General features: G+C 47.5%; 1 protein-coding gene across 1 annotated transcript in view; it reads right to left on the bottom strand.

Moving 5' to 3' along the window:
• EIF4EBP1 (eukaryotic translation initiation factor 4E binding protein 1) overlaps window positions 1–6436 on the bottom strand; it is a 29555-nt gene extending 23119 nt beyond the window's left edge. The window contains exon 1 of the mRNA XM_033230985.1: window positions 6044–6436. Coding sequence (XP_033086876.1) covers window positions 6044–6188 — 145 coding nt within the window. The 5' untranslated portion in view covers window positions 6189–6436. The remainder of the gene's footprint in view (window positions 1–6043) is intronic.
• Between the last annotated feature and the right edge of the window lie 18102 nt (window positions 6437–24538).

Raw genomic sequence — 24538 nt, 5'->3', positions numbered from 1 at the left:
ACCAGAAAGAAACAGGTTTTTCATGGGTTTGTTGGCACAGGCAAGAATGTATGTGCACAACTGGACATTTTTTCTTCAAAAACTCACCTTGGAAAGCAATGTTCCTTTTTTTTCAATATTGCTGTGCCTTCCCAGGCCAGGCACGGTGGAGCATGCCTGTAATCCCAGAACGTTGGGAGGCCAAGGTGGGTGGATTACTTCAGTTCAGGAGTTTGAGACCAGCCTGGGCAACACAGCGAAATCCCAGCTCTACCAAAAAATACAAAAATTAGCCGGGCATGGTGGTGCACGCCTGTAGTCCCAGCTACAGGCTGGGACTGAGATGGGAGGATCGCTTGAGTCCAGGAGGTTGAGGCTGCAACTGCACTCCAGCCTGGGTGACAAAGTGAGACCCTGTCTCAAATTAAAAAAAAAAAAAAAAAAAGAAACAATATTGCTGTGCCTTCCTAACTCATCTTCCAGAACATCAAAATAAAGGTCTATATGAGAAAATGCCTCGCTACTTTATGTCAATGGATATATACGGTACTGCTCTACTGACCCTTTTTCCTCAGATTTGGCAATGAAGGACTTTTTTGCTCTTTTAGGAAGAAAAAAAAATCAAACTCTCTCTCTCGTTTCTTTTTTTTGAGACGGAGTTTCACTCTTGTCACCCAGAATCATTCGAGTGAGTCTCATGCCTTAGCCTCCTGAGTAGCTGGGATTACAGGCGCCCACGCCAGGGCTGGCTAATTTTTGTTTGTTTGTTTTTTTAGTAGAGACGGGGTTTCACCATGTTGGCCAAGCTGGTCTTGAACTTCTGACCTCAAGAGATCTGCTCGGCGTCCCAAAGTGTTGGGATTACATGTGTGAGCCATTGCACCTGGCCTCTCCTTTCAAATAATAAAAAAACTAGAGGGTCAGATTCAGAAACAAAGCATGACCCTGTCTCTACAAAAATAAATAGCCCGCTGTGTGGTCCCAGCTACTCGGGAGGCCGAGGCAGGAGAATTGCTTGAACCCAGGAGACGGAAGCTGCAGTGATCCGAGATAGTGCTACTGCACTCCAGCCTGGTGACAGAATGAGACTCTGCCTCAAAAATAAAATAAAATAATCTCAGCACTTTGGGAGGCCGAGGCGGGTGGATCACGAGGTCACGAGTTCGAGACCAGCCTGGCCAACATGGTGAAACCCTGTCTCTACTAAAAGTACAAAAAATTAGCCAGGTGTGGTAGCACGCCTGTAAACCCAGATACTTGGGAGGCTGAGGCAGGAGAATTGCTTGAACCCAGGAAGTGGAGGTTGCAGTGAGCCAAGATCGCATCATTGCACTCAGCCTGGGCGACAGAGCAAGACTCCATCTCAAGGAACAAACAAATAATAAATAAATAAATAAAAAATTAGCTGGGCATGGTGGCATGTGCCTGTCATCCCAGCTACTGGGGAGACTGAGGCAGGAGAATCAGCCTGAACCTGGCAGGCGGAGGTTGCAGTGAGCTGAGATCACGCCACTGCACTCTAGCCTGGGCGACAGAATGAGACTGCCTCAAAAATAAAATAAAATAATAATAATAATAATAAGGCTGGGTGTGGTGGCTCAGGCCTTTAATTGTAGCACTTTGAGAGGCCGAGGCGGGTGGATCACCTGAGGTCAGGAGTTTGAGAACAGCCTGACTAACAAGATGAAACCCTGTCTCTAATAAAAATACAAAAATTAGCCATGTGTGGTGGCAGATGCCTGTAATCCCAGCTACTTGGGAGGCTGAGGCAGAAGAATCGCTTGAACCCAGGAGGCGTAGGTTGCAGTGAGCCAAGATCGCACCACTGCATCCTACGCTCCAGCCTGGGTAACAAGAGCGAAACTCCATCTCAAAATAATAATAATAATAAAAAGGAGTCTGGGGATTGGTGGGAGTCTGGGGTGCTCTACACAAGGAACCCCCCCCCCCCACCAAATCTTTAATAAGGGACACAGTGTGGAATGCTTCCAACACTTTAAAAATTTTATTTATTTAATTTATACCGACAGTCTCATTATGTTGCTCAGGCTGGTCTTGAACTCCTGGCCTCAAGTAATTTTCCTGCTTCCAGCCTTCCTAGTAGCTGGGATTACAGGTGTGAGCCACTGCACCCGGCTGCTTCAAACACTTTAAAAGGAAGCTCAGGTAAATGTGAGAAGAGGGTCCATTGTTTCTCCCTCACTGCATTAATGTCCAAGCTCTTTTAACCCCAAGCATCCTTAATAATAACTTCTTCCCTCTATGTGACTAAGGCCTCAGGACATGGGCTGTGCTCTGGCTTCGGTGCCTAGCCTACGTCCCCCTCTTCCCAGCACTGCTTCTTTCATGTCCAAAGACTTGGGAGCTGCTCCAAGGTAAGCTTCCCGGGCACAGACCTTGTTTGCTTAACCAAACAGGGTGCCATTAACACCTGCAGCCCTACCTGCTCACCTCGGATTCACCTTATCCAGGTATGGGTCTTTGGCACAACTGCCATCCAAGCCTGTATGTAGGCTTCAGAGTCAAACAGGCAACACGGAGCTGGGAATGTGGAGATCGATAAGGGAAAGTTTCTTTCTGACCCACTCAAAGGTTCTGCTGGCTAATGGGTTGTTTATGGTGTTGCTGGATATTTCTAAGACTCCAAAGATTCAAATATTCATACATGACACTCCCTGCAGCAAAATTCTCTTAAGTACTCCGGACAGCTAACCTCAGCAGAGCCTCAGTGTGCAAATGGTTAATGACCATGGAAAGCAAACTGGAGGCCGGGTGAGGTGACTCATGCCTATAATCCCAACAGTTTGGGAGGCCGAGGTGGGAGGATTGCTTGAACCCAGGAGTCTGAGGCCAGCCTGGGCAATGCAGAGAGACCCTGCCTCTACAAAAAAATCAAAAAAATTAGCAGGGCATGGGGGCACGTGCCTATAGTCCCAGCTACTTGCAAGGCTGAGGCAGGAGGATTACTTGAGCCCAGGAGTTTGAGACTGCAGTGAGCTATGTTCATGTTACTGTACTCCAGCCTGGGTGACACAGTGAGCCCCTGTCTCAGGGAAAAAAAAAAAAAAAGGAAAGCAAACTGGAGTCACGGGAATGGAGACAGCGCAACCCAACTCTGCTTCTTTCCCTCCAGGGACAATCACTTGAGGGCCATTCCCAGCAGGAGTGACTGATGGGCACTTACTCCAGTGGTTCTTCCTGAGAAGCCGACAGTCCCTATAAGTAAGCAGGTGCAGACAGCCATACAGACACTCTATCAAAAGCCTGACTCTCCACACCATGATTTAGAGACGGATGCTGAGCCCAACCTCAAGGTTTACCTGGATGGAGTCATCATTTTTTTTTTTTTTTGCCAGGCTCCAGAGATCTGAAAGGTGAGGGGAGTTATGTTCCACTAATTCCTGAGTACTCAGAGTGTGGTATGTGCACCAATCACTGAGAGCTAGTTAGAAATGCTGAATCTAGACCGGGCATGGTGACTCATGCCTGTAATCCCAGCACTCTGGAAGGCCGAGGCAGGCAGATCACTTGACGTCAGGAGTTTGAGACCAGCCTGTCTAACACAGTGAAACCCCCGTCTCTGCCAAAAAAAAAAAAAATTAGCCGGGCATGCGTGGCATGTGCCTGTTGTCCCAGCTATTGGGGAGGCTGAGGTGGGAGGATCGCTTGAATCCGGGAGGTGGAGGTTGCTGTGAGCTGAGATCACGCCATTGCACTCCAGCCTAGGCGACAGAGTGAGACCCTTCTCAAAAAAAAAAAAAAAAGGAAAGAAATGCTGAATCTAGTCCCCACCCCCACCTACAGAATCAGAATATGCACTTAAATGAAGCCCCCAGTTATCCTCAAGCACCTGGAAGGTTGAGACGCAGTATTCTGCTCTGGAGCAAAAGGGTCCTGCAATGTGACCATTTCAGCTTCTCTGCCCTAGCAGAGGTGGGCTGAGGTGGGCTTTGGAGGAAGAGTTCACACCTTGGCTAATCGAGGCCGACCAGGCTTGCTTGACTTTAGTGGAAGTAAGCCGGGTTTCCCTGGCTTAGGGACTGTGAGCTGTACCTGGACGACCCAAAGAGTGAGCTGGCTTTAGGCTCCTGGCACTGCTAGCTTCTTCCAGTGATCTCAGAAACATGCTATGCCCCGATGCAGAGCCCCTTCCCTACTCCCCCTACTGCTAAAGACCTTCAAAAGGAGGGGGATTTGCTGTGGTCTGTCAGCCCCCTGCCTACTCCCCACTTCCCAACCCAAAGTGAAAAGTGGATTGGAAGTTCATATATTTTATGTTTATTATTTATTTTAGAGACAGGGTCTCGCTCTGTCACCCAGGTTGGAATGCAGTGGTCAATCATAACTCACTACAGCCTCCAACTCCTAGGCTCAAGCGACCCTCTGGCCTCAGCCTCTGTAGTAGCTAGGACATCTTTTTTTTTTTTTTTTTTTGTAGAGATGGAGTCTCACTATGTTGCCCAGGCTGGTCTTGAACTCCTGGCCTCAAGCAATTCTCCTGCCTCGACTCCCCAAAATGCTGAGATTACAGGTGTGAACCTTGGTACCTGGGCCAGAAGTGCCTATAAACAGTATCTGTGGCTTCCAATTTGACCCAACAATCCAGCAATAAAAGGTGCAAAAAAGGGCTACCTGTGCCTTCAGGCCAGCCTCAGGGCCCACCCTGAACAAATCCAGCAGACGTTTACACCCTCAGTTGAAAGAAGTCCAAAATTGTCAGGAATTGTCCTGGTAGACCATTGTGACAGGGACAAAGGAGAACAGCATGAACTACAAAAGACCCAGCAAGGGAAAGAGGATGAGTCGGGAATGGCAACAAGAGCCCCTGCGAGCTTTTCCTTGGCTCATTTCTAACAGAAAACGAAGCATTCCTTCCTTCTCTGCCTGGTTGCTATTTCTTGTCCAATCTGGGAAAACGGTGTGACAATGGGCAATAGACACGTGTTCAAGCTCTGGAGCCTCAATGCCAGGCTCTGTAGAATAAGGCAGCAGGGCTGGACAAGATCCCTAACCATTCTAACAGTGTATGTTTTGGATCAAATAGTTGAGGACGTCGGATCCGGCCGTGCACACTGCTGGCAGGACAGCCGCCTGAGAAAATAAGCATGTGGCCTCTGCCCACCACCGAGTGAAGCGCCAGGATCTGTCGCGTTTTCGAGTAGTTTGGAAAGCGGCGTGGAGGAGATTGAAGGGAGAGAAGTCAAAGGGGTGGGGGCAGTGCGAGGATGGGAGGGGAGTGGAGAGCCACGAGGATTTGTGTCATCATGCAAACAGGCGCGTAGGTTTCATCAGCGTCTGTGCGCTGGGGCTCCGGGGCTGGGAGGGAATGCCAGGCTCCTGAGGGCAGCCTGAGGCTGCTCCCCCTACCCGTGCCAGCTCAGCTTCCTCTTCCTCATCCTCTCCCAGGGAGGTCACACGGTGCCTCCTCCTCTCCCCGGACAGAAGAAGGTGTTTTTCTGCACAGCCCTGCCCGTGGCGCCAGGCCCCCCCGCGGAGATCCCACTCGCGTAAATGGGGAACGTGCCACAGGTGCCCGGGAGGCTCTGCTGGAGCAGGCGAGCACCCCCCAAATCCAAACCTCCGTCAGAGCGCGCGTGTCCAACGCAAAACTAGGGGTGCTTCGGAAAGGAAAAAGGGCCCTGCAGGAATCATTTATCCCAACAGATAATACCCATTCCATAAAAACACCAGGCCAGGCCTCTCCTGGATCGTGGGCCACCCTGACTCCGCCCTATCCTGCCTCGGGAGCGCCCCCAACACCCACAAGGGGCAGCACAGCTTGGCATGTGGCAGTCCTGGAAGCGTGCGTGTTTGTTAGGTATCAGCTGTCTGACACCTAACAGAAAGAGGAAACGAACGGGGCAGTTTGCAACCTGGGTCTGGACGACGCACTCAGAGGGCAGACGGGCGGCCACTTCCATGACCCTCGCTATCTCCCCGATGCCCCTTCTCCGTTCTTTCCAGTCACAGCGCCCTTGAGCCTGGACACCCGGTCCAATCCGCGATTCCCGATCCTCCCGCCCGCCCAGGAGCCGGCCAGCTGCGTCCCCAAGCCCGCGCCTACCTCCCGGGGTGGTGCTGAAGAGTGTGCCGCCGGGGGTCGTGCTGTAGTCCCCGGGCGGGAGCTGCACGCCGTCGCCGAGCACCACCCGGCGAGTGGCGGGGATGGCCCGACTTGGGGTCTGGCTGCAGCTGCTGCCCCCGGACATGGTCTCCTGTGCGCTGCACCAGCGAACCTCTCGCTGCCCTCCCGCGCCTCCAGCCTCGCTCCGCCTGGCCCGGTCCCGCTCAGCCTCGCCCCGTCCCGCCCCGCCCCAGGACGCCCCTTCCGCCTCTCCCGCCCCACGCCCCTGGGATTTGTAGTCCGCGCCGCAGCCCCACCCAGCTCCAGGACGTTGCTTCCACGTGGGATCCCCCGCAGCCCCCCGACCCACTCACGCCTGCTCACGGGCTCTTCCGCACGGGCGCCGGCGCCGCCCCGCAGCGACTGCCCCTCTGTCCTGTGTCCCTCCCCGCCACGTTGGCAGGGACAGGGGTGGGGGTGGTGAGCGGGATAGCTCGCCTAAGTTAATCCTTGGCTGGGTTGGGGGCGGCGACTCAGGGCCGCGCGGAGATCCGAGCTGACCCGGCCCACTGCAGGAAGGCCGGGTTTCTGCCTTAGTACATCAGGCCCGGTGTACCCACCGGCACTCCCTGTTTCGTGCCTTAGTTCCTCAGATGAGAAAGTGGGGATTGAGTGGTCATGCTCACCCCTTCCCCCGCCTCAATTTCTTGACCTTGATGGGGGTGGGGATGGAGGGGCTAACAATTCTGTTCCCGGCCTTTAGACAGGGTGTGGGAGGAGGAGTGAACCAACCAGCGGCGTCCTGGGAGTAAATTTAGAGCTAGGGGGGCGGGGGTGGGGGGAGAGGGAAGGGCGTAGGAGAGGGGTAAGAGTTTGTCAAAGAGGTTTCCCGATAACTCCTGAATTGGGTCCAACGCCCACCCCACTGCCTGAGATTTAGTAGGTACTCCTTGGATGAATGGATGGATGTTCAAGGGGAGAGAGAAAAATGCAAGAAGGACCGAGGATGGAAAAGCTTGTTGGGTTTGAGAAGTTCTTAGCATTGTGGGCACATGTTGTGGGGAAGAGGGTGAAGAGGGGAGGACAGTTTAAAAGGGAAATTGGGTGGTGCACCTGTAATCCCCACTACTCAGGAAGCTGAGGCTGGAGGATGCTTGAGCCCAGGAGTTTGAGGCTCCAGTGAGTGTGATCATACCACTGCACTCCACCCTTAGTGACAGAGACCCTATCTCTAAAAAACATATAATAATTTTTTAAAAAGGCAATTGGGGTTGGGTCGTTGAGTTTTTCAAATCATGCCAAAGTGCTTGGAGTTTGTCTTAGAAGGGCAGGAGAGAGGCCGGGCGCTGTGGCTCAAGCCTGTAATCCCAGCACTTTGGGAGGCCCAGACGGGCGGATCACGAGGTCAGGAGATCGAGACCATCCTGGCTAACACGGTGAAACCCCGTCTCTACTAAAAATACAAAAAACTAGCCAGGCGAGGTGGCGGGCGCCTGCAGTCCCAGCTACTCGGGAGGCTGAGGCAGGAGAATGGCATAAACCCGGGAGGCGGAGCTTGCAGTGAGCTGAGATCTGGCCACTGCACTCCAGCCTGGGCGACAGAGTGAGACTCCGTTTCAACAACAACAACACAACAACAAAAAAAAAAAAAAAAAAGAGGCAGAGAGATCAGAGATTTTTTTTTTTTTTTTTTTGAGACAGAGTCTCACTCTTTGCCCAGGCTGGAGTGCGGTGGCGCGATCTTGGCTCACTGCAAGCTCCGCCTCCCGGGTTCACGCCATTCTCCTGCCTCGGCCTCCCCAGTAGCTGGGATTACAGGCGCCCGCCACCGCGCCCGACTAATTTTTTGTATTTTTAGTAGAGATGGGGTTTCACCGTGTTGGGCAGGATGGTGTCGGTGTCGATCTCCTAACCTCGTGATCCGCCCGCCTCGGCCTCCCAAAGTGCTGGGATTACAGGCGTGAGTCACCGCGTCCAGCCCAGAGATCTTTTAAGCAGGGGGATGACGTGATTTGAGTTGTTTTTTTGAAATATAACTAGTAGCCAGGGGAGTTTCAGGATGGGCCAAGGAGGGTAAGGCCTGAGATAGGGAGACCTGTTGAATTTGGTCTCACTTTTGAGGGAAACTTTAGGCCTACTGTGGCTTAAGACAGTAGCCACCAGCTACAGGTGCACATTGAGCACTCCAAATGTGGCCAGTCCAAGCTGTCACAAGTTTAACATACACACCATATTTCAAAGACTTAGCATGAAAAAAATAATGTAAAATACCTGAATAATTTGTTTCTATATTGATTGTATGTTGAACTGATAATATTTTGAACATATTGGGTTAAGAAAATTACATTAAAAAATTAATTTTGGGCCAGGTGCGGTGGCTTACACCTGTAATACCAACACTTTGGGAGGCCGAGGTGGGCAGATCACGAGGTCAAGAGATCGAGACCATCCTGGACAATATGGTGAAACCCTGTCTCTACTAAAAATACAAAAAAATTTAGCTGGCCATGGTGGTGCGTGCCTGTAGTCCCAGCTTACTCGGGAGGCTGAGGCAGGAGAATCACTTGAACCTGGGAGGTGGAGGTTGCTGTGAGCCGAGATCACGCCACTGCACTCCAGCCTGGCATCAGAGCAAGACTCCGTCTCAAAAGAAAAAAAAAATTAATTTCGGCCAGGTGCGGTGGCTCACGCTTGTAATCCCAGCACTTTGGGAGGCCCAGGCGGGTGGATCATGAGGTCAGGAGTTCAAGACCAGCCTGGCCAAGATGGGGAAACCCTGTCTCTACTAAAATACAAAAAAAAAAAAAAAGCCGGCCATGGTGGCCGGCACCTGTAATCCTAGCTACTTGGGAGGCTGAGGCAGAGAATTGCTTGAACCTGCGAGGCAGAGGTTGTAGTGAGCCGAGAACCGCCACTGCACTCCAGCCTGGGTGACAGAGTAAGACGCTGTCTCAAAAAAAAAAAAGAAGACCGGGCGTGCTGTCTCACGCCTGTAATCCCAGCACTTTGGGAGGCCGAGGCGGGTGGATCACAAGGTCAGGAGATGGAGACCATCCTGGCTAACGCAGTGAAACCCTGTCTCTACTAAAAATACAAAAAATTAGCCAGACGTGGTGGTGGGAGCCTGTAGTCCCAGCTGCTCAGGAGGCTGAGGCAGGAGAATGGCGTGAACCCGGGAGGTGGAGCTTGCAGCGAGCCGAGATGGTGCCACTGCACTCCAGCCTGGGCAACAGAGTGAGACTCTGTCTCAAAAAAAAAAAAAAAAAGAAGGAAAGAAATTAATTTCTTCCAGGCTGTGGATCACACCTGTAATCCCAGCACATTTGGAGGTTGAGGTGATCAGAGTGCTTGGGCTCAGGAGTTTGAGACCAGCCTGGGCTACATGGTGAAACTCTGTCTCTACAAAAAATTTTAAAAATTAGCCCAGTGTTGTGGCTCACACCTGTGGTCCCAGCTACTTTCAAGGATGAGGTAGGAAGATGACCTGAGCCCCAGAGGTGGAGGTTGCCATGAGCCAAGATTGCACCACTGCACTCCAGCCAGGGCTCAAAAACAAAATAAATAAAATAAGAAAAAATAAAAATAGACTAGGTCTTGCTGGTTGGGATTACAAGGCCAGAGGATTGCTTGAGGCCAGAAGTTCAGAGACCAGCCTGGGCAACATAGCAAGACCTTGTTTCAAAAAAGAGAGAGTTTCGGGTCAGGTGTGTGGCTCACACCTGTAATCCCAACACTGGGAGGCCGAGGCGGTCAGATCACGAGGTCAGGAGATCGAGACCATCCTAGCTAACACAGTGAAACCCCGTCTCTACTAAAAATACAAAAAAAAAAAAAAAAAAAAAATTACCCGGGCCTGGTGGCAGACTCCTGTAGTCCCAGCTACTCAGAGGCTGAGGCAGGAGAATCACTTGAAACTGGGAGGCAGAAGTTGCAGTGGGCTGAGATCACGCCACTGCACTCCAGCCTGGGTGACAGAGCAAGACTCCGTCTCAAAAAAAAAAAAAAAAAAAAGTTTCACTCTGTTGCCTGGGCTGGAGTGCAGTGGCTAATTATAGGCACAATCATAGCTCCAACTCCTGGGCTCAAGCAATCCTCCCACTTCAGCCTCCCCAGCTGGGATTATAGGTGGGTGCCACTGCACCTGGCTAATTAAAGAAAATAATTTTTTGGCTGGGCGAGGTGGCTCACACCTGTAATCCCAGCAGTTTGGGAGGATGAGTCAGACAGATCACCTGAGGTCAGGAGACCAGCCTGTCCAACATGGTGAAACCCTGTCTCTACTAAAAATACAAAAATTAGCCAGGCGTGGTGGTGTGCGCCTGTAATCCCAGCTACTCAGGAGACAGGAGAATCACTTGAACCCAGGAGGCATAGGTTGCAGTGAGCTAAGATCCTGCCGCTACACTTTAGGCTGGGCAACAGCAAGACTCCATCTCAAAAAAAAAAAGAATTTTTTTTTTTTTTTTTTGTGGAGATGAGGTCTTGCTATGTTACCCAGGTTTGCCTCAAACTCCTGGCCTCAAGTGATCCTCCGTCCTCAGCCTCTTAAAGTGTTGGGATTACAGGCATGAGCCACCATGACCGGGCCCTCTACCTTTTTCTAGAGCAGGAACTCATTCATATGGAAAAAACAGCTTTTATGTGAGGAATGGGAATCCTTTTAAATTATCAGACCTAGACGTTAAAATGAGACAGTAATCACGTCCCCCTACCCTCTTTTGATCTATGTAGTCATCTCTTTTTTTTTTTTTTTTTTTTTTAGGCAGAGTCTCGCTCTGTCCCCCGGGCTGGAGTGCAGTGGCCGGATCTCAGCTCACTGCAAGCTCCGCCTCCCGGATTTACGCCATTCTCCTGCCTCAGCCTCCGGAGTAGCTGGGATTACAGGCGCCCGCCACCTCGCCCGGCTAGTTTTTGTATTTTTAGTAGAGACGAGGTTTCACCGTGTTAGCCAGGATGGTCTCGATCTCCTGACCTCATGATCCGCCCGTCTCGGCCTCCCAAAGTGCTGGGATTACAGGCTTGAGCCACTGCACCTGGCCTATGTAGTCAAGCCTGTAATCCCAGCACTTTGGGAGGCCGAGACGGGCGGATCACGAGGTCAGGAGATCGAGACCATCCTGGCTAACACGGTGAAACCCCGTCTCTACTAAAAATTACAAAAAACTAGCCGGGCGAGGTGGCGGGCGCCTGTAGTCCCAGCTACTCGGGAGGCTGAGGCAGGAGAATGGCGTGAACCCGGGAGGCGGAGCTTGCAGTGAGCTGAGATCCCGCCACTGCACTCCAGCCTGGGCGACAGAGCGAGACTCCGTCTCAAAAAAAAAAAAAAAAAAAAAGAAACTGCTTGCTATCGTCACAAGTAGCCATAAATTAACCTATTAATAATAATGCTGCCCTAAAGACTATATAGGGTGTGGACCCTATAGCTTAACAGTGTATAGCCAAGGCTGGGTGCAGTGGCTTACTCCTGTGATTCCCACACTTTGGCAAGCCAAGGTGAGAGGATGGCTTGAGGCCAGGGGTTTGAGACCAGCCTGGGCAACAGAGAGACCCTCCCCCTTCATCTCTACAAAAAAATATTTAAAATGTGGCCAGGTGTTGTAGCTCACACCTGTAATCCTAGCACTTTGCGAGGCCGAGGTAGGCAGATCACCTGAGGTCAGGAGTTTGAGACCAGTCTGGCCAACATGGTGAAACTCTGTCTCTACTAAAAATACAAAAATTAGCCAGGTATGGTGGTATGCACCTGTAGTCCCAGCTACTTGGGAAGCTGAGACGGGAGAACTGATTGAACCTGGGTGGCGGAGGTTGCACTGAGCTGAGATCACACCACTGCACTCCAGCCTGGATGACAGAGTGACTCGTCTCAAAAATAAAATAAAATAAAAATTTAAAAATCAGTGTATAGCAAATCATTAATTGATATTATTTCTGTAAACCAATGAGAATTCCTGACAGACCACTTTGTATCAGACCCTATTGCCTTAAACTTGTAACTTGTAAACTTGTAATTCCTGTTAATTGGAGTGTATATTTAGGACATGAATCTATGCTCCTGGGTTCCACTCCTCAAGTTTAGCCCAAATAAACTCTACTTATATTAATTTTGCCTCAGCTTCTTCCCTAGGTTGACAATATCAAGTCTTGTAATCGAGTAGAAAGGGACATAGGAAAAAAACCTGAAGTGTTCTTTCTCTTCTCGCATGTCCAACTCCACACTCAGATACCAGCTGGGTGAGGTTTCCTCCCTACACAGCAACCGAGCAATTTGGCCAAGGTAGATTCTCCATGGGACACCAGCTCAATGTCCTCTAATTCAGTCAAATTCTGACACTATCTGCCTGAAGATACTGCCAGATCCCACAGGTTAAGGGCTCAGTCCTATAAGACAGCCCCCACTTGAGATGCCAGTCAAAAGCACAGCCTGTGACCTGTGCTTCTGACAACCCGGGCCTTGGGTTTGATTCATTTGCTAGAGTGCTCACAAAACTCAGGGAAACACTTAGGTTTACCAGTATTTTATAAAGGATATTACAAAGAAGCAAGGCACAGGTATGTACGCGCCTTTAGTCTTAGCTATTCGAGAGGCTGAGGTGGGAGAATCACTTGAGCCCAGGAGTTTGAGGCCAGCCTGGGCAACGTCGTGAGGCTTCATCACTAAATATAAATAAATAAACTAATGATTTTAAAATTATTATTGTTATTATTTAAGATGGATTCTCACTCTGTTGCCCAGGTTGGAGTAAAGTGGCTCGATCTCAGCTCACTGCCATCTCCACCTCTTGAGTTCAGGTGATTCTTGTGCCTCAGCCTCCCACGTAGCTGGGATTACAGGTGCCTGCCACCATGCCCAGCTAAGTTTTGTATTTATTTATTTATTTTGAGATGGAGTTTCATTCTTGTTGCTCAGCCTAGAGTGCAATGGCACGATCTCGGCTCACCGCACCCTCTGCCTCCCAGGTTCAAGCGATTCTCCTGCCTCAGTCTCCTGAGTAACTGGGATTACAGGCATGCGTCACCACGCCCAGCTAATTTTTTGTATTTTTGGTAGAGATGGGGTTTCTCGATGTTGGTCAGGCTGGTCTCCAACTTCTGACCTCAGGTGAGAAGGTCTTGGCCTCCCAAAGTGCTGGGATTACAGGCGTGAGCCACCACGCCCGGCTAATTTTTGTATTTTTAGTAGAGACAGGTTTCACCATTTTGTCCAGGCTGGTCTCCAACTCCTGACCTCAGATGATCTACTTGCCTCGGCCTACCAAAGTGCTGGGTTTACAGCCATGAGCCACTGCATCCAGCATGATTTTTTTTTTTTTAAGTTATTACAAAGGATACAGATGAACAGCCATATGGAAGAGATGCACAGGGCAAGGTATGGGGAGGGGCACAGAGCTTCCATGCCCTCTCTGGGGTGCCACCCTCCAGGAACCTCCATGTGTTCAGCTATCTGGAAGGCCCTCCCCTTCAACTCTCTCCTCTGGGTTTTATGGAAGCCTTATTGCAATGGCATGATTGATTACATCATTGACTATTGGTCATCAAGTCAACTTTTAGCTCTTCTCCTCTCCCTGGACATTGGAAGGTAGGGCTGAAGGTCACAACTCTCTAATCTGGGCTTGGTCTTTCCTGTGACCAACTCTCATCCAGAAGCTATCTAGGAGCCCTCAGCTGTCAGTCATTCATTATCTCTTATCTCAAAAGATGCTCTTATCTCTCGGGAGATTCTAAGTGTTTTAGGAGCTCTGTGTCAGGAAACAGGGATGAAGACCAAATATAGCCCTCCCTTGGTATATGTGGAGGAGTTGCTCCAGGACCTCTTGAGGATACCAAAATCCCCTGATGCTCAAGTCCCTGATATAAAATGGGTAGTATTTGCTTATGTCAACAAGAGAGTCAAACTCTGTAAACTATCTAAAGAGATTTATTCTGAGCCAAATATGAGTGAGCAACGGCTCATGACACATCATCAGGAGATCCTGAGGACATGTGCCCAAGGTGGTTGGGGTAGAGCTTGGGTTTATACATTTTAGGGAGACATGAGACATCAATCAATACATGTAAGATGTACATTGGTTTGGTCCCAAAAGGTGGGACAGCTGAAAGTGGGAGCTTCCAAGTAATGGGCAGATTTAAAAGTTTTCTGATTGTCAATTGGTTGAAAGAGTTACTGTCAATAGAAAGGAATGTTTGGGTTAAGATAAGTGGTTTTGGAGACCAAGGTTTTTATCATGTAGATGAAGCCTCCGGGTAGCAGGCTTTACAGATAATAGATTGTAAATGGTACTTATCAGACTTAAAGAGTCTCTTCTATCAGCAATTCCAAAAAGGAGGAAGGTATAATGAGGCATTTCTAGCTCCCCCGTCCCATCATGGCCCAAAACTAGTTTTTCAGGTTAGTGTTGAAATGCTCTTGGCTTAGAAGAGGGGTCCATTCAGATGGTTGTGGGGGGACTTAGAATTTTATTTTTGGGGCCGGGCGCGGTGGCTCAAGCCTGTAATCCCAGCACTTTGGGAGGCCGAGACGGGCGGATCACGAGGTCAGGAGATCGAGACCATCCTGGCTAATACGGTGAAACCCTGTCTCTACTTAAAAAAAAAAATACAAAAACTAGCCGGGCGACGAGGCGGGCGCCTGTAGTCCCAGCTACTCGGGAGGCTGAGGCAGGAGAATTTTATTTTTGGTTTATACATATAACCTATGTACATCTTCCAGTATACTTTAAATCATCTCTGGATTATTTATAATACCTAATACAATGTAAATGCTATTTAAATAGTTGTCGTATTGTTTAGGGAATAATGACAAGAAAAAAAAAAGCACATCAGCCATCTCCAACCCTTTAAATGTGAGGACTTTTTTGCTTATCTGTGGTGGCAGATATCACAAAAATTGTACATGAACCTTTTTTGTTGTTGTTGTTTAGCTCATCAGTTGTGGTTAGCGTATTTTATGTGTGGCCCAAGGCAATTCTTTTCCCAGTGTGGCCCAGGGAAGTCAAAGGTTGGACATCTGTGGTGTACATGTTCAGTACAGACGCAATTCTTTTTTCTGAATACTTTTTCTTTTTTTTTTTTTGAGACAGAGTCTCGCTCTGTCACCCAGGCTGGAATGCAGTGGTGTAATCTCAGCTCACTGCAACCTCCACCTCCTGGGTTCAAGTGATTCTCCTGCCTCAGCCTCCCAAGTAGCTGGGATTACAGGTATATGCCACTACACCCAGCTAATTTTTGTATTTTTAGTAGAAACAGGGTTTCGTCATGTTGGCTAGGCTGGTCTTGAACTCCTGACCTTGTAATATGCCTGCCTCAGCCTCCCAAAATGCTGGGATTACAGGCATGAGCCACTGCACCTGGCCTTTCTGAATATTTTTCTATGCAAGCTTGGTTAAGTTCACAGATGAGCAGCCCTTGGATATGGAGGGCTGAGTATTTCACCATGTCACAGAGTATCAGCTCCTGTCATATGGGCATCCATGTTGTCACAGAGTATCAACACAGGGCAGGGGCCATGTGTTTACTTACTCTCACTCTCCTCAGCACTTACCCAAGAGAGGCCACTGATAATACTCATGGGTGCTGCTGCTGCCAAAAGTCAAACTTGCTTCTGACTTTTCTTCCAGGCTCATTTAAGTCTATTACTTAAGCTCACAACTCTTACAGCTGGAGGTCAAAGAAAAGGAGGGCCAGGCACTGTGGCTCACGCCTTTAGTCCTAATACTTTGGGAGGCCAAGGTGAGAGGATGGCTTAAGCCCAGGAGTTTGTGACCAGCCTGGGCAACATAGGGAGACCCCTATATTAATCACCACAACAAAACTTAGTGGGATGTGGTGCATGCCTGTAGCCCCAGCTACTTGGGAGGTTGAGGTGGGAGGATTGCTCAAGCCTGGGAGGTCAATGTTACAGTGAACTGTGTTGGTGCCACTGCACTTTGGTCTGGGCAACAGAGTGAGATGCTGTCTCAAAACAAAAAACAGAAAACAAAAAAAGTTGGAATGCACTGAGGAATGTTTTCTAGAACCAGTAAAGAAAGTTAGGGTGGGAGGCTGGGCATGGTGACTTGCTGTGGGAAGTCAGGGACCCCAAACAAAGGGACCGGCTGGAGCCGCGGCAGAGGAACATAAATTGTGAAGATTTCATTTTAATATGGACATATATCAGTTCCCAAATAATACTTTTATAATTTCTTACACTTGCCTTTACTTCAATCTCTGAACATAAACTGTGAAGATTTCATTTTAATATGGACATTTATCAGCTCCTAAAATTAATACTTTTATAATTTCTTATGCCTGTCTTTACTTTAATCTCTTAATCCTGTTATCTTCGTAAGGTGAGAATCTACGTCACCTCAGGACCGCTATTGTGTTAACTGTACAAATTGATTGTAAAACATGTGTGTTTGAACAATATGATATCAGTGCACCTTGAAAAAGAACAGAATAACAGAGATTTTCAGGGAACAAGGGAAGACAACCATAAGGTCTGACTGCCCACGAGGTTGGGCAGAATAGAGCCATATTTTTCTTCTTGCAGAGAGCCTATAAATGGACTTGCAAGTAGGGAAGATATCACTAAATTCTTTTCCTAGCAAGGAATATTAATAATTAAGACCTTGGAAAAGGAATGCATTCCTGGGAGGAGGTCTATAAATGGACACTCTGGGATTGTCTGTCTTATGTGATTGAGATAAGGACTGAAATATGCCCTGGTCTCCTGCAGTACCCTCAGGCTTACTAGGATTGGGAAACCCCACCCTGGTAAATTTGAGGTCAGACTGGTTCTCTACTCTCGAACCCTGTTTTCTGTTGTTTAAGATGTTTAGCAAGACAATATAGACAATATGTGCACAGCTGAACATAGACCCTTATCCGTTGCTCTGAATTTGCCCTTGTCTTGTTTCCTTGGAAGCATGTGATCTTTGTTCTCCTTTTTGCCCTTTGAAGCATGTGATCTTGTGACCTACTCCCTGTTCTTGCACCCTCTCCCCTTTTGAAATCCTTGCTGGCTTTAAGGCTTAGGTGGGCATCACAGTCCTACTGATATGTGATGTCACCCCCGGAGGCCCAGCTATAAAACTTCTCTCTTTATACTCTTTCTCTTTATTTCTCAGACCATCCAACACTTATGGAAAATAGAAAGAACCTATGTTGAAATATTGGGGGTGGGTTCCTCCAATAGTGGCTCATGCCTGTAATCCCAGCACTTTGGGAGGCTGAGGTGGGTGAATCACTTGAGGTCAGGAGTTTGAGACCAGCCTGACCAATACAGTGAAACTCTGTTTCTACTGAAAATACAAAAAAATTAGCTGGGTGTAGTGGTGTGCACTTGTAATCCCAGCTACTCGGGAGACTGAAGCAGGAAAATTGCTTGAACCTGGGAGGCAGAGGCTATAGTGAGCTGAGATTGTGCCACTGCACTCCAGCCTGGGCAACAGAGCAAGACTCCGTATTAAAAAAATAAAAAAAAAAAGGAGGAAAGAAAGGGTGGGGGATACAGGGTCTGAGAAAAGGTTCCATCACACCTTGCTCTATATGACCAATAGGCAGGGAGGGGCAGGGACAGATGTTACTTTAAGTGGGTGGAATTTATGTTGGTAACCTAAACAGGCACAATGGCCCCATCCTTGTGGTATGAAATGCTTTGTGAGGTTCATAAATTATATTGATGGAAAATTAAGGAGAGCCCCGAGCAGGCACCAGCACCCTCTGGTGTTCATCTCAACACGGCTCTGCTGATCTAGACCAGCTGGGGCAGGGGTGCCAAGAGAGGGCCCCCAGGAATGATCCCAGGAAGCAGCAAGAGCTGCAAGAGTGAGATGCTTCCAGTTCACTGAATGGAAACTGTAGTGGAGGCCAGATGTGGTGGCTCACGCCTGTAATTGAAGTATTTTGGAAGGCCAAGGCAGGAGGATTGCTTGAGCCCAGGAGACTGTGATCAGCTTGAGCAACAAGGTGAAACCCTGTCTCTACAAAAAATAGAACAATTAGCCAGTTGTGGTGGCATGTGCCTGTAGTCCCAGCTACTCAGGAGGCTGAGGTGGCAGGAATGCTGAAGCTGAGGAGGTTAAGGCTGCAGTGAGCCATGATTGTGCCATTGCACTCCAGCCTGGGCAACAGAGTGAGACTCTGTCTTAAAAAACAAAAGCAAAAAGAAAACTGTAGTGGAGCTGACTTCTGAAGCCTCTCAAGTTAGAAAGGGACTCAGGAGACAGTGGGAGAGAAGTGTCCTGGGTGTGTGTGTGTGTGTGTGTCCTGGGTGTGTGTGTGTGTGTCTCCATTGCAAATTTTTTTTTTTTTTTTAGATGGTATCTGTCTCTGTCACCCAGGCTAGAGTGCAGTGGCACAATCATTGCTCACTGTAACCTCTGCCTCCTGTGTTCAAGCAATTCTCCTGCCTCAGCCTCCCAGGTCAGTGGGATTACAGGCATGTGCCACTATACCTGGCTAATTTTTGTGTTTTTAGTAGATACAGGGTTTCACCATGTTGGCTACACTGGTTTTGAACTCCTAACCTCTGTGAGCCACCATGCCTGGTCTAATGCAAATACTATTTGATGCTGAAGACATTCCCTGCTTCACCACTGGGAATCCTTTCTTGTCCTGTTGTCATGGCCCCAGTGATCTTTCGTGGCTCCTGTTATTTCTTGTACAATAAGGGATTCTGGGCTTTGTAAACCAAAAATAAAATTCTAAGCCCCTCAACCATCTGAATGGACTCCTCCTCTAGGCCAAGGGCATTCCAAAGTTAACCTGAAAAACTAGTTCAGGCTACGATGGGAAAGGGGAGCTGGATATGCCTTATTATACCCTCATCCCTTTTAAAATTGCTGATAGAATAGACTCAAAGTCTGATAAGAAACATTTACAGGCCAGGCACAGTGGCTCATGCAGGTAATCCCAGCACTTTGGGGGGCCAAGATGGGTGGATCACGAGGTCAGGAGTTCAAGATCAGCCCAGCCAACATGGTGAAACCTGCTCTCTACTACAAATACAAAAATTAGCCAAGCATGGTGGCACATGCCTGCAATCCCAGCTACTCAGGAAACTGAGGCAGGAGAATCACTTTAACCCGGGAGGTGGAGATTGCAGTGAGCCAAGATCGCACCACTGCACTCCAGCCTGGGTGACAGAGTGAGACTCTGTCTCAAAAAAAAAAAAAAAAAAGGAAACATTTACAATCTATTCTATCTGAAGCCTGCTACCTGGAGGATGATATGCAGCATCAGAACCTGGGTCTCCACAATCCCTAATCTTAACCAACAGGCCCCCAATACAGATGATTCTACATCTTTAGACAATAACTTAACTCTTTCAACCAATCACCAATCAGAAAATATTTGAATCCACCTATGACTTGGAAGGCTCCCCCCGCCACCATTTTTCCTGTTGTCCTGCCTTTCTAGACCAAACCAATGTACATCTTACATGTATACATTGATGCCTTATGTCTCCCTAAAGTGTATAAAACCAAGTTGTGGCCCAACCACCATGGCCACATGTTCTCAAGATCTCCTGAGGATTGTGTCATGGGCTGCTGGTCCCTCATATTTGGCTCAGAATAAATCTCTTCAGATATTTTTTAGAGTTTGACTCTTCGTCGAGAGTGCCTCTTCTCAATTTCCTTCCCCAGATATAAATTCAGCCTTTCTTCAGAAAGCTCTGTTTCCATTCCAGATAGAGTCATGGTATCCCAGTGTTGGAGCTCAGAAACCAATATGGCACTTTGACATGCTGAACTGAAGAAGCCTCGAGGTCTTTCTGACTTCCTGGGCCCCCTATCTCTCAATCCTCTGTCTCTCCCAAAGCACAGGATGAAGTAGTTCTCTGAAGTTTCCTTATCTCCCTAAAGTCCACATCTGCCAAAGAAGAAAGCAGTCACCTCTGGTCCCTTCCGTGCATTCTCATTAATGGAACTTTGACCACAGGATGAAAGACTGAAGTTTGTCAACACACTTGAACAGAATTTTGTCACAAACCATTGTCTGTTCTACAAGGCCAACAGACTTTGTCCTAGGCCATTGTACTGTAAACCAAAAAGTATCTGAGGCAGGTCTCTATCAATTTAGAAGTTTATTTTGCCAAGATTAAGGACATGCCCTGGAGAAAAGAACACAGAATCACAGAAATAGTCTGTGATCTGTGCCTCTCTCCAAAGAAGATTCTGAGGCTTCAGTATTTAAAGGGGAAAAGCAGGCTGGTGGGGATAGAGGGAGGGTGTGGACATTTACATTACAAGAGAAAAGGAGCAGGTAGGGAACAGTCAGTTATAAATTTGTCTCGTGCTCAGTAAACTGTCACTTTATATAAGATAAGGTGAATATAGCACAGCTACTTGTGGGCCTGTTTAACATTATATCAGTAGATGTCTTAGGAACGAAAGGAAAGGCAGCTTCTTGTATGATCCAATTTTCAGCTTAATTTTTTCCTTTTGGCGTTTTGAGTTGGGGTCCCGAGTTTTTATTTTCTTCTGATATTTCTCCCTCCTTTTCTTTTTAAAATCTTGGCCTGGCGTGGTGGCTCATGCCTGTAATGCTAGCACTTTTGGAGGCCAAGGCGGGAGGATTGCCTGAGCCTAGGAGTTCGAGACCAGCCTGCGCAACATGGTGAAACCCCGTCTCTACTAAAACACAAAAGAAATTAGCTAGGTGTGGCGGCGTGCGCCTCTAGTCGCAGCTACTCGGGAGGCTGAGGCAGGAGAATTGCTTGAACCTGGGAGGCGAACATTGCAGTGAGCCGAGATTACGCCACTGCACTCCAGCCTGGGCGACAGAGCGAGATCTAACAAACAAACAAACAAACAAACAAAACTTTCAGAGAAAGCTTTTTTTTTTTTTTTTTTTGAGACAGAATCTCACTCTGTTGCCCAGGCTGGAGTGCAGTGGCACGATCCCTCTGACTGCAACCTCCACCTTCCAGGTTCAAGAGATTCTCCTGCCTCAGACTCCCTAATAGCTGGGATTACAGGTGTGTACCACCACACTCAGCTAATTTTTATATTTTTAGTAGAGTTGGGGTTTTGCCATTTTGGCCAGGTTGGTCTCGAACTCCTGACCTCAGGTGATCTGCCTGCCTCAGCCTCCCAGTGTGCTGGGATTACAGGTGTGAGCCACCGAACCAGGCCAAGAGAAAGCTTTTAAGAAGAAAATGAGTCTCTGGTTTTGGGTTTGTTTGATCTGTCATGGTTAGGATGATTTATTCCTAGATAGACAGGTCCCACGCTGTTAGAAAAGCCCATTTTCAGTAGTTTCTGAAGTCTCACGTCCCACGAAGAAAAAATAGGGAAAGGAAGAAAGAAGGAAAACAGAGGAAAAAAAGGAAGAAATAGCAAACAAAGAAAAAAGAGAGAGCAATCCTGGAAAACTGATACAGGTCGTATTACTCGGAAGTCCATACATCAGTAGGCAGGTATAAAAGTGGTTTATGGGCTGGGCACAGTGGCTCATGCCTGTAATCCCACCACTTTGGGAGACCAAGGATTTCTTATCATTTGAGGCCAGGAGTTCAAGACCAGCCTGGCAAATATGGCAAAACACCATCTCTACTAAAAATACAAAAATTAGCTGGGTGTCGTAGTGCACACCTGTAGTCCAGCTCCTCAGGAGGTTGAGGAGTGAGGATCACTTTAGCCTGGGAGGTGGAGAATGCAGTGAATGGAGGTCATGCCACTGCATTCCGTCCTGGACAACAAAGGGAAACTCCATCTCAAAAAATAAAATAAAATAAAAAAGGTTTATGTATATAGACAGGTTTCTCTTATTTTCCTTTGAAATTTAAGTTGTCTAGCTTCAGTTCACAGTGCTTTAAGAAAAGCATAGCTTAATTTTTAGGGATTTCAAATCAGGATAAATGGAGGGGAAAGAAAAAGAAAGAAGAAAAAAGTTGCAAACATCATTTTGGAGACTTGTAGCCAGGAAACATTTCAGGATTCAGTTCAAATTGTAGGACATAATAAAATGGAAAAGCACTGGACAGGGCTAGAATCTAATAAATAGTGTACTATAGTTTATTGTGAAACGTAAGTTTTCTCTCACCGACTCCTCAATTTTATTAAAGACGAAATCATAGTAGGATCAATTTATTTGTAAAATAAGTTTTAGTCTTATTATAATTGGCTTGATTATTTACATAAATGCAACAAGAATAATTATTTGCCATATAAGTACTGTCTCTATTTATTTTTATTTTTTACACAGTCTCATTCTGCTGCCCAGGTTGGAGTGCAGTGGCACAATCCAGCAAACTGCAACCTCCACCTCCCAGGTTCAAGCGATTCTCCTGCCTCAGCCCCTCAAGTAGCTCGGATTACAGCTGTGCACCACCATGCTCAGCTAATTTTTGTATTTTCAGTAGAGTCAGGGTTTCACCATTTGGCCAGGGTGGTCTCGAACTCCTGACCTCAGGTGATCCACCTGCCTTGGCCTCCCAAAGTGCTGGGATTATAGGTGTGAACTACTGCATCTGGCCAATTTAATAAAACTTTAGATTCTAAATTATATTAGTTTATTTACGAGAATTTATTCCATTGAATTTAGCTAGTTAATCAATTTTTTTTTTTTTTTTTAGAGGGAGTTCTGCTCTTGTCGCCCAAACTGGAGTGCAGTGGCGTGATCTTGGCTCACTGCTACCTCTACTTCCTGGGTTCAAATGATTCTCCTGCCTCAGCCTCCCAAGTAGCTGGGATTACAGGCACCCACTACCATGTCCTGCTAATTTTTTTTGTGTTTTTGGTAGAGACCTGGTTCCACCGTGTTGGCCAGGGTGGTCTTGAACTCTTGACCTCAGGTGATCCGCCCACCTCAGCCTCCCAAAGTGCTGGGATTACAGGCATGACCCACCACTCCCAGCCTAATTAATTTTTTAAAGATGATTTCCTAGATAGCTTGTGAAAACTGTGATAGTCATCGTTTATTTTCCTGTTAAACATTTTTATATCTTACGAATTTCAGATGTTTACCAAAGTAAGAACCTTAAGGTTAAACAAATGTTTGTTTTGTTTTATTTTATTTTGCCAATAACTCAGGATTTAGCTTTTTCCATTGAGCCAAACTTATTTATTTAAAAATTACACAAACAGTGATAATTCTCTTTTGGGCTACATTTATAGCTTTATAACCCTCATGCCATATTTTGACAACTTATAATATCTAGCAGAGATAAATATAAAACCACTTGACTAATAAATCTAAACAATAGCGTATGTTGACAATTCTGAAGACATTTCTAATTTTATTTTACAAATACTTTTAAAACCAGGTTATTTATTAAAGATTTGTCACATGAACTTAAAAAGTCAATTAAGCTTAAAGTTTCTATTTTTCTATAAAGTGTTTAATTTAAGTAAATTTTACTTAAATTTTACACGCCTGTAATCTCAGCACTTTGGGAGGCGGAGGTGGGTGTATCACCGGAGGTCAGGAGTTTGAGATCAGCCTGGCCAACATGGTGAAACCCTGTCTCTACTAAAAATACAAAATTACCAGGATGTGATGGTGCATGCCTGTAATCCCAGCTGTTTGGGAGGCTGAGACAGGAGAAATACTGGAACCTGGGAGGCGGAGGTTGCAGTGAGCTGAGACTGTGCCATTGCACTCCAGCCTGGACAACAGGAGCGAAACTCTGTCTCAAAAGGAAAAAAAAAAACAAAACCAGCTACATAGCGCCCTCACAATTTGCTTATGGGCTCCAAGACCTTTACCTGAAAACAGTTCTGTTGACTTTCACCCTGGCGTTGTAAACTGATAGCTTATCTTCCCAGGTGCAGAACAGAAAATCATCCCTCTGCTCACTTGAGACAAATGCATATCTGCTTGCTTCCTCTGCTCTATTGTTTATGTAAAAACGCAGATTCACTGAGTCAGACTAAATTGTGTTTTCAGTGAAAGACTTGTCAAGAACTCAAAAGAATGCAACCAGGATGGGCATGGTGGCTTACATCTGTAATCCCAGCATTTTGGGAGGCCCAGGTAGGTGGATTGTTTGAGCCCAGGAGTTGGAGACCAGACTGAGCAACATGGCGAAACTACGTTGCTACAAAAAATACAAAAATTAACTGGGTGTGGTGGTGCACACCTGTAGCCCCAGTTACTTGGGAGGCTGAGGTCTGAGGATCGCTTGAGCCTAAGAGGTCAGGGCTGCAGTGAGCTGTGATGATGGTGCTACTGCACTCCACTCCAGTCTGGGAGACAAGAGTGAGACCCTGTCTCAAAAAACAAACAGGCTGGGTGTGGTGGCTCATGCCTGTAATCCCAGCACTTTGGGAGGCTGAGGTGGGTGGACCACTTGAGGTCAGGAGTTCGAGACCAGCCTGACCAACATGGTGAAACCCCCATCTTTATTAAAAATACAAAAATTAGCTGTGCATAGTGGTGGGCACCTATAATCCCAGCTACTCAGGAGGCTGACGCAGGAGAATTGCTTGAACCTGGGAGGCTAGATTGAGGTACTGTACTCCAGCCTGGGCGACAGAGTGAGACTCTGTCTCAAAACAAACAAACAAACAA

This window comes from Trachypithecus francoisi, unplaced genomic scaffold (assembly GCF_009764315.1).
Source record: "Trachypithecus francoisi isolate TF-2019V2 unplaced genomic scaffold, Tfra_2.0 Contig01440, whole genome shotgun sequence".
Taxonomy (NCBI): domain Eukaryota; kingdom Metazoa; phylum Chordata; class Mammalia; order Primates; family Cercopithecidae; genus Trachypithecus; species Trachypithecus francoisi.
The sequence above is the reverse complement of the archived record's forward strand: the minus strand, read 5'-3'. Positions and strand labels throughout refer to the sequence as shown.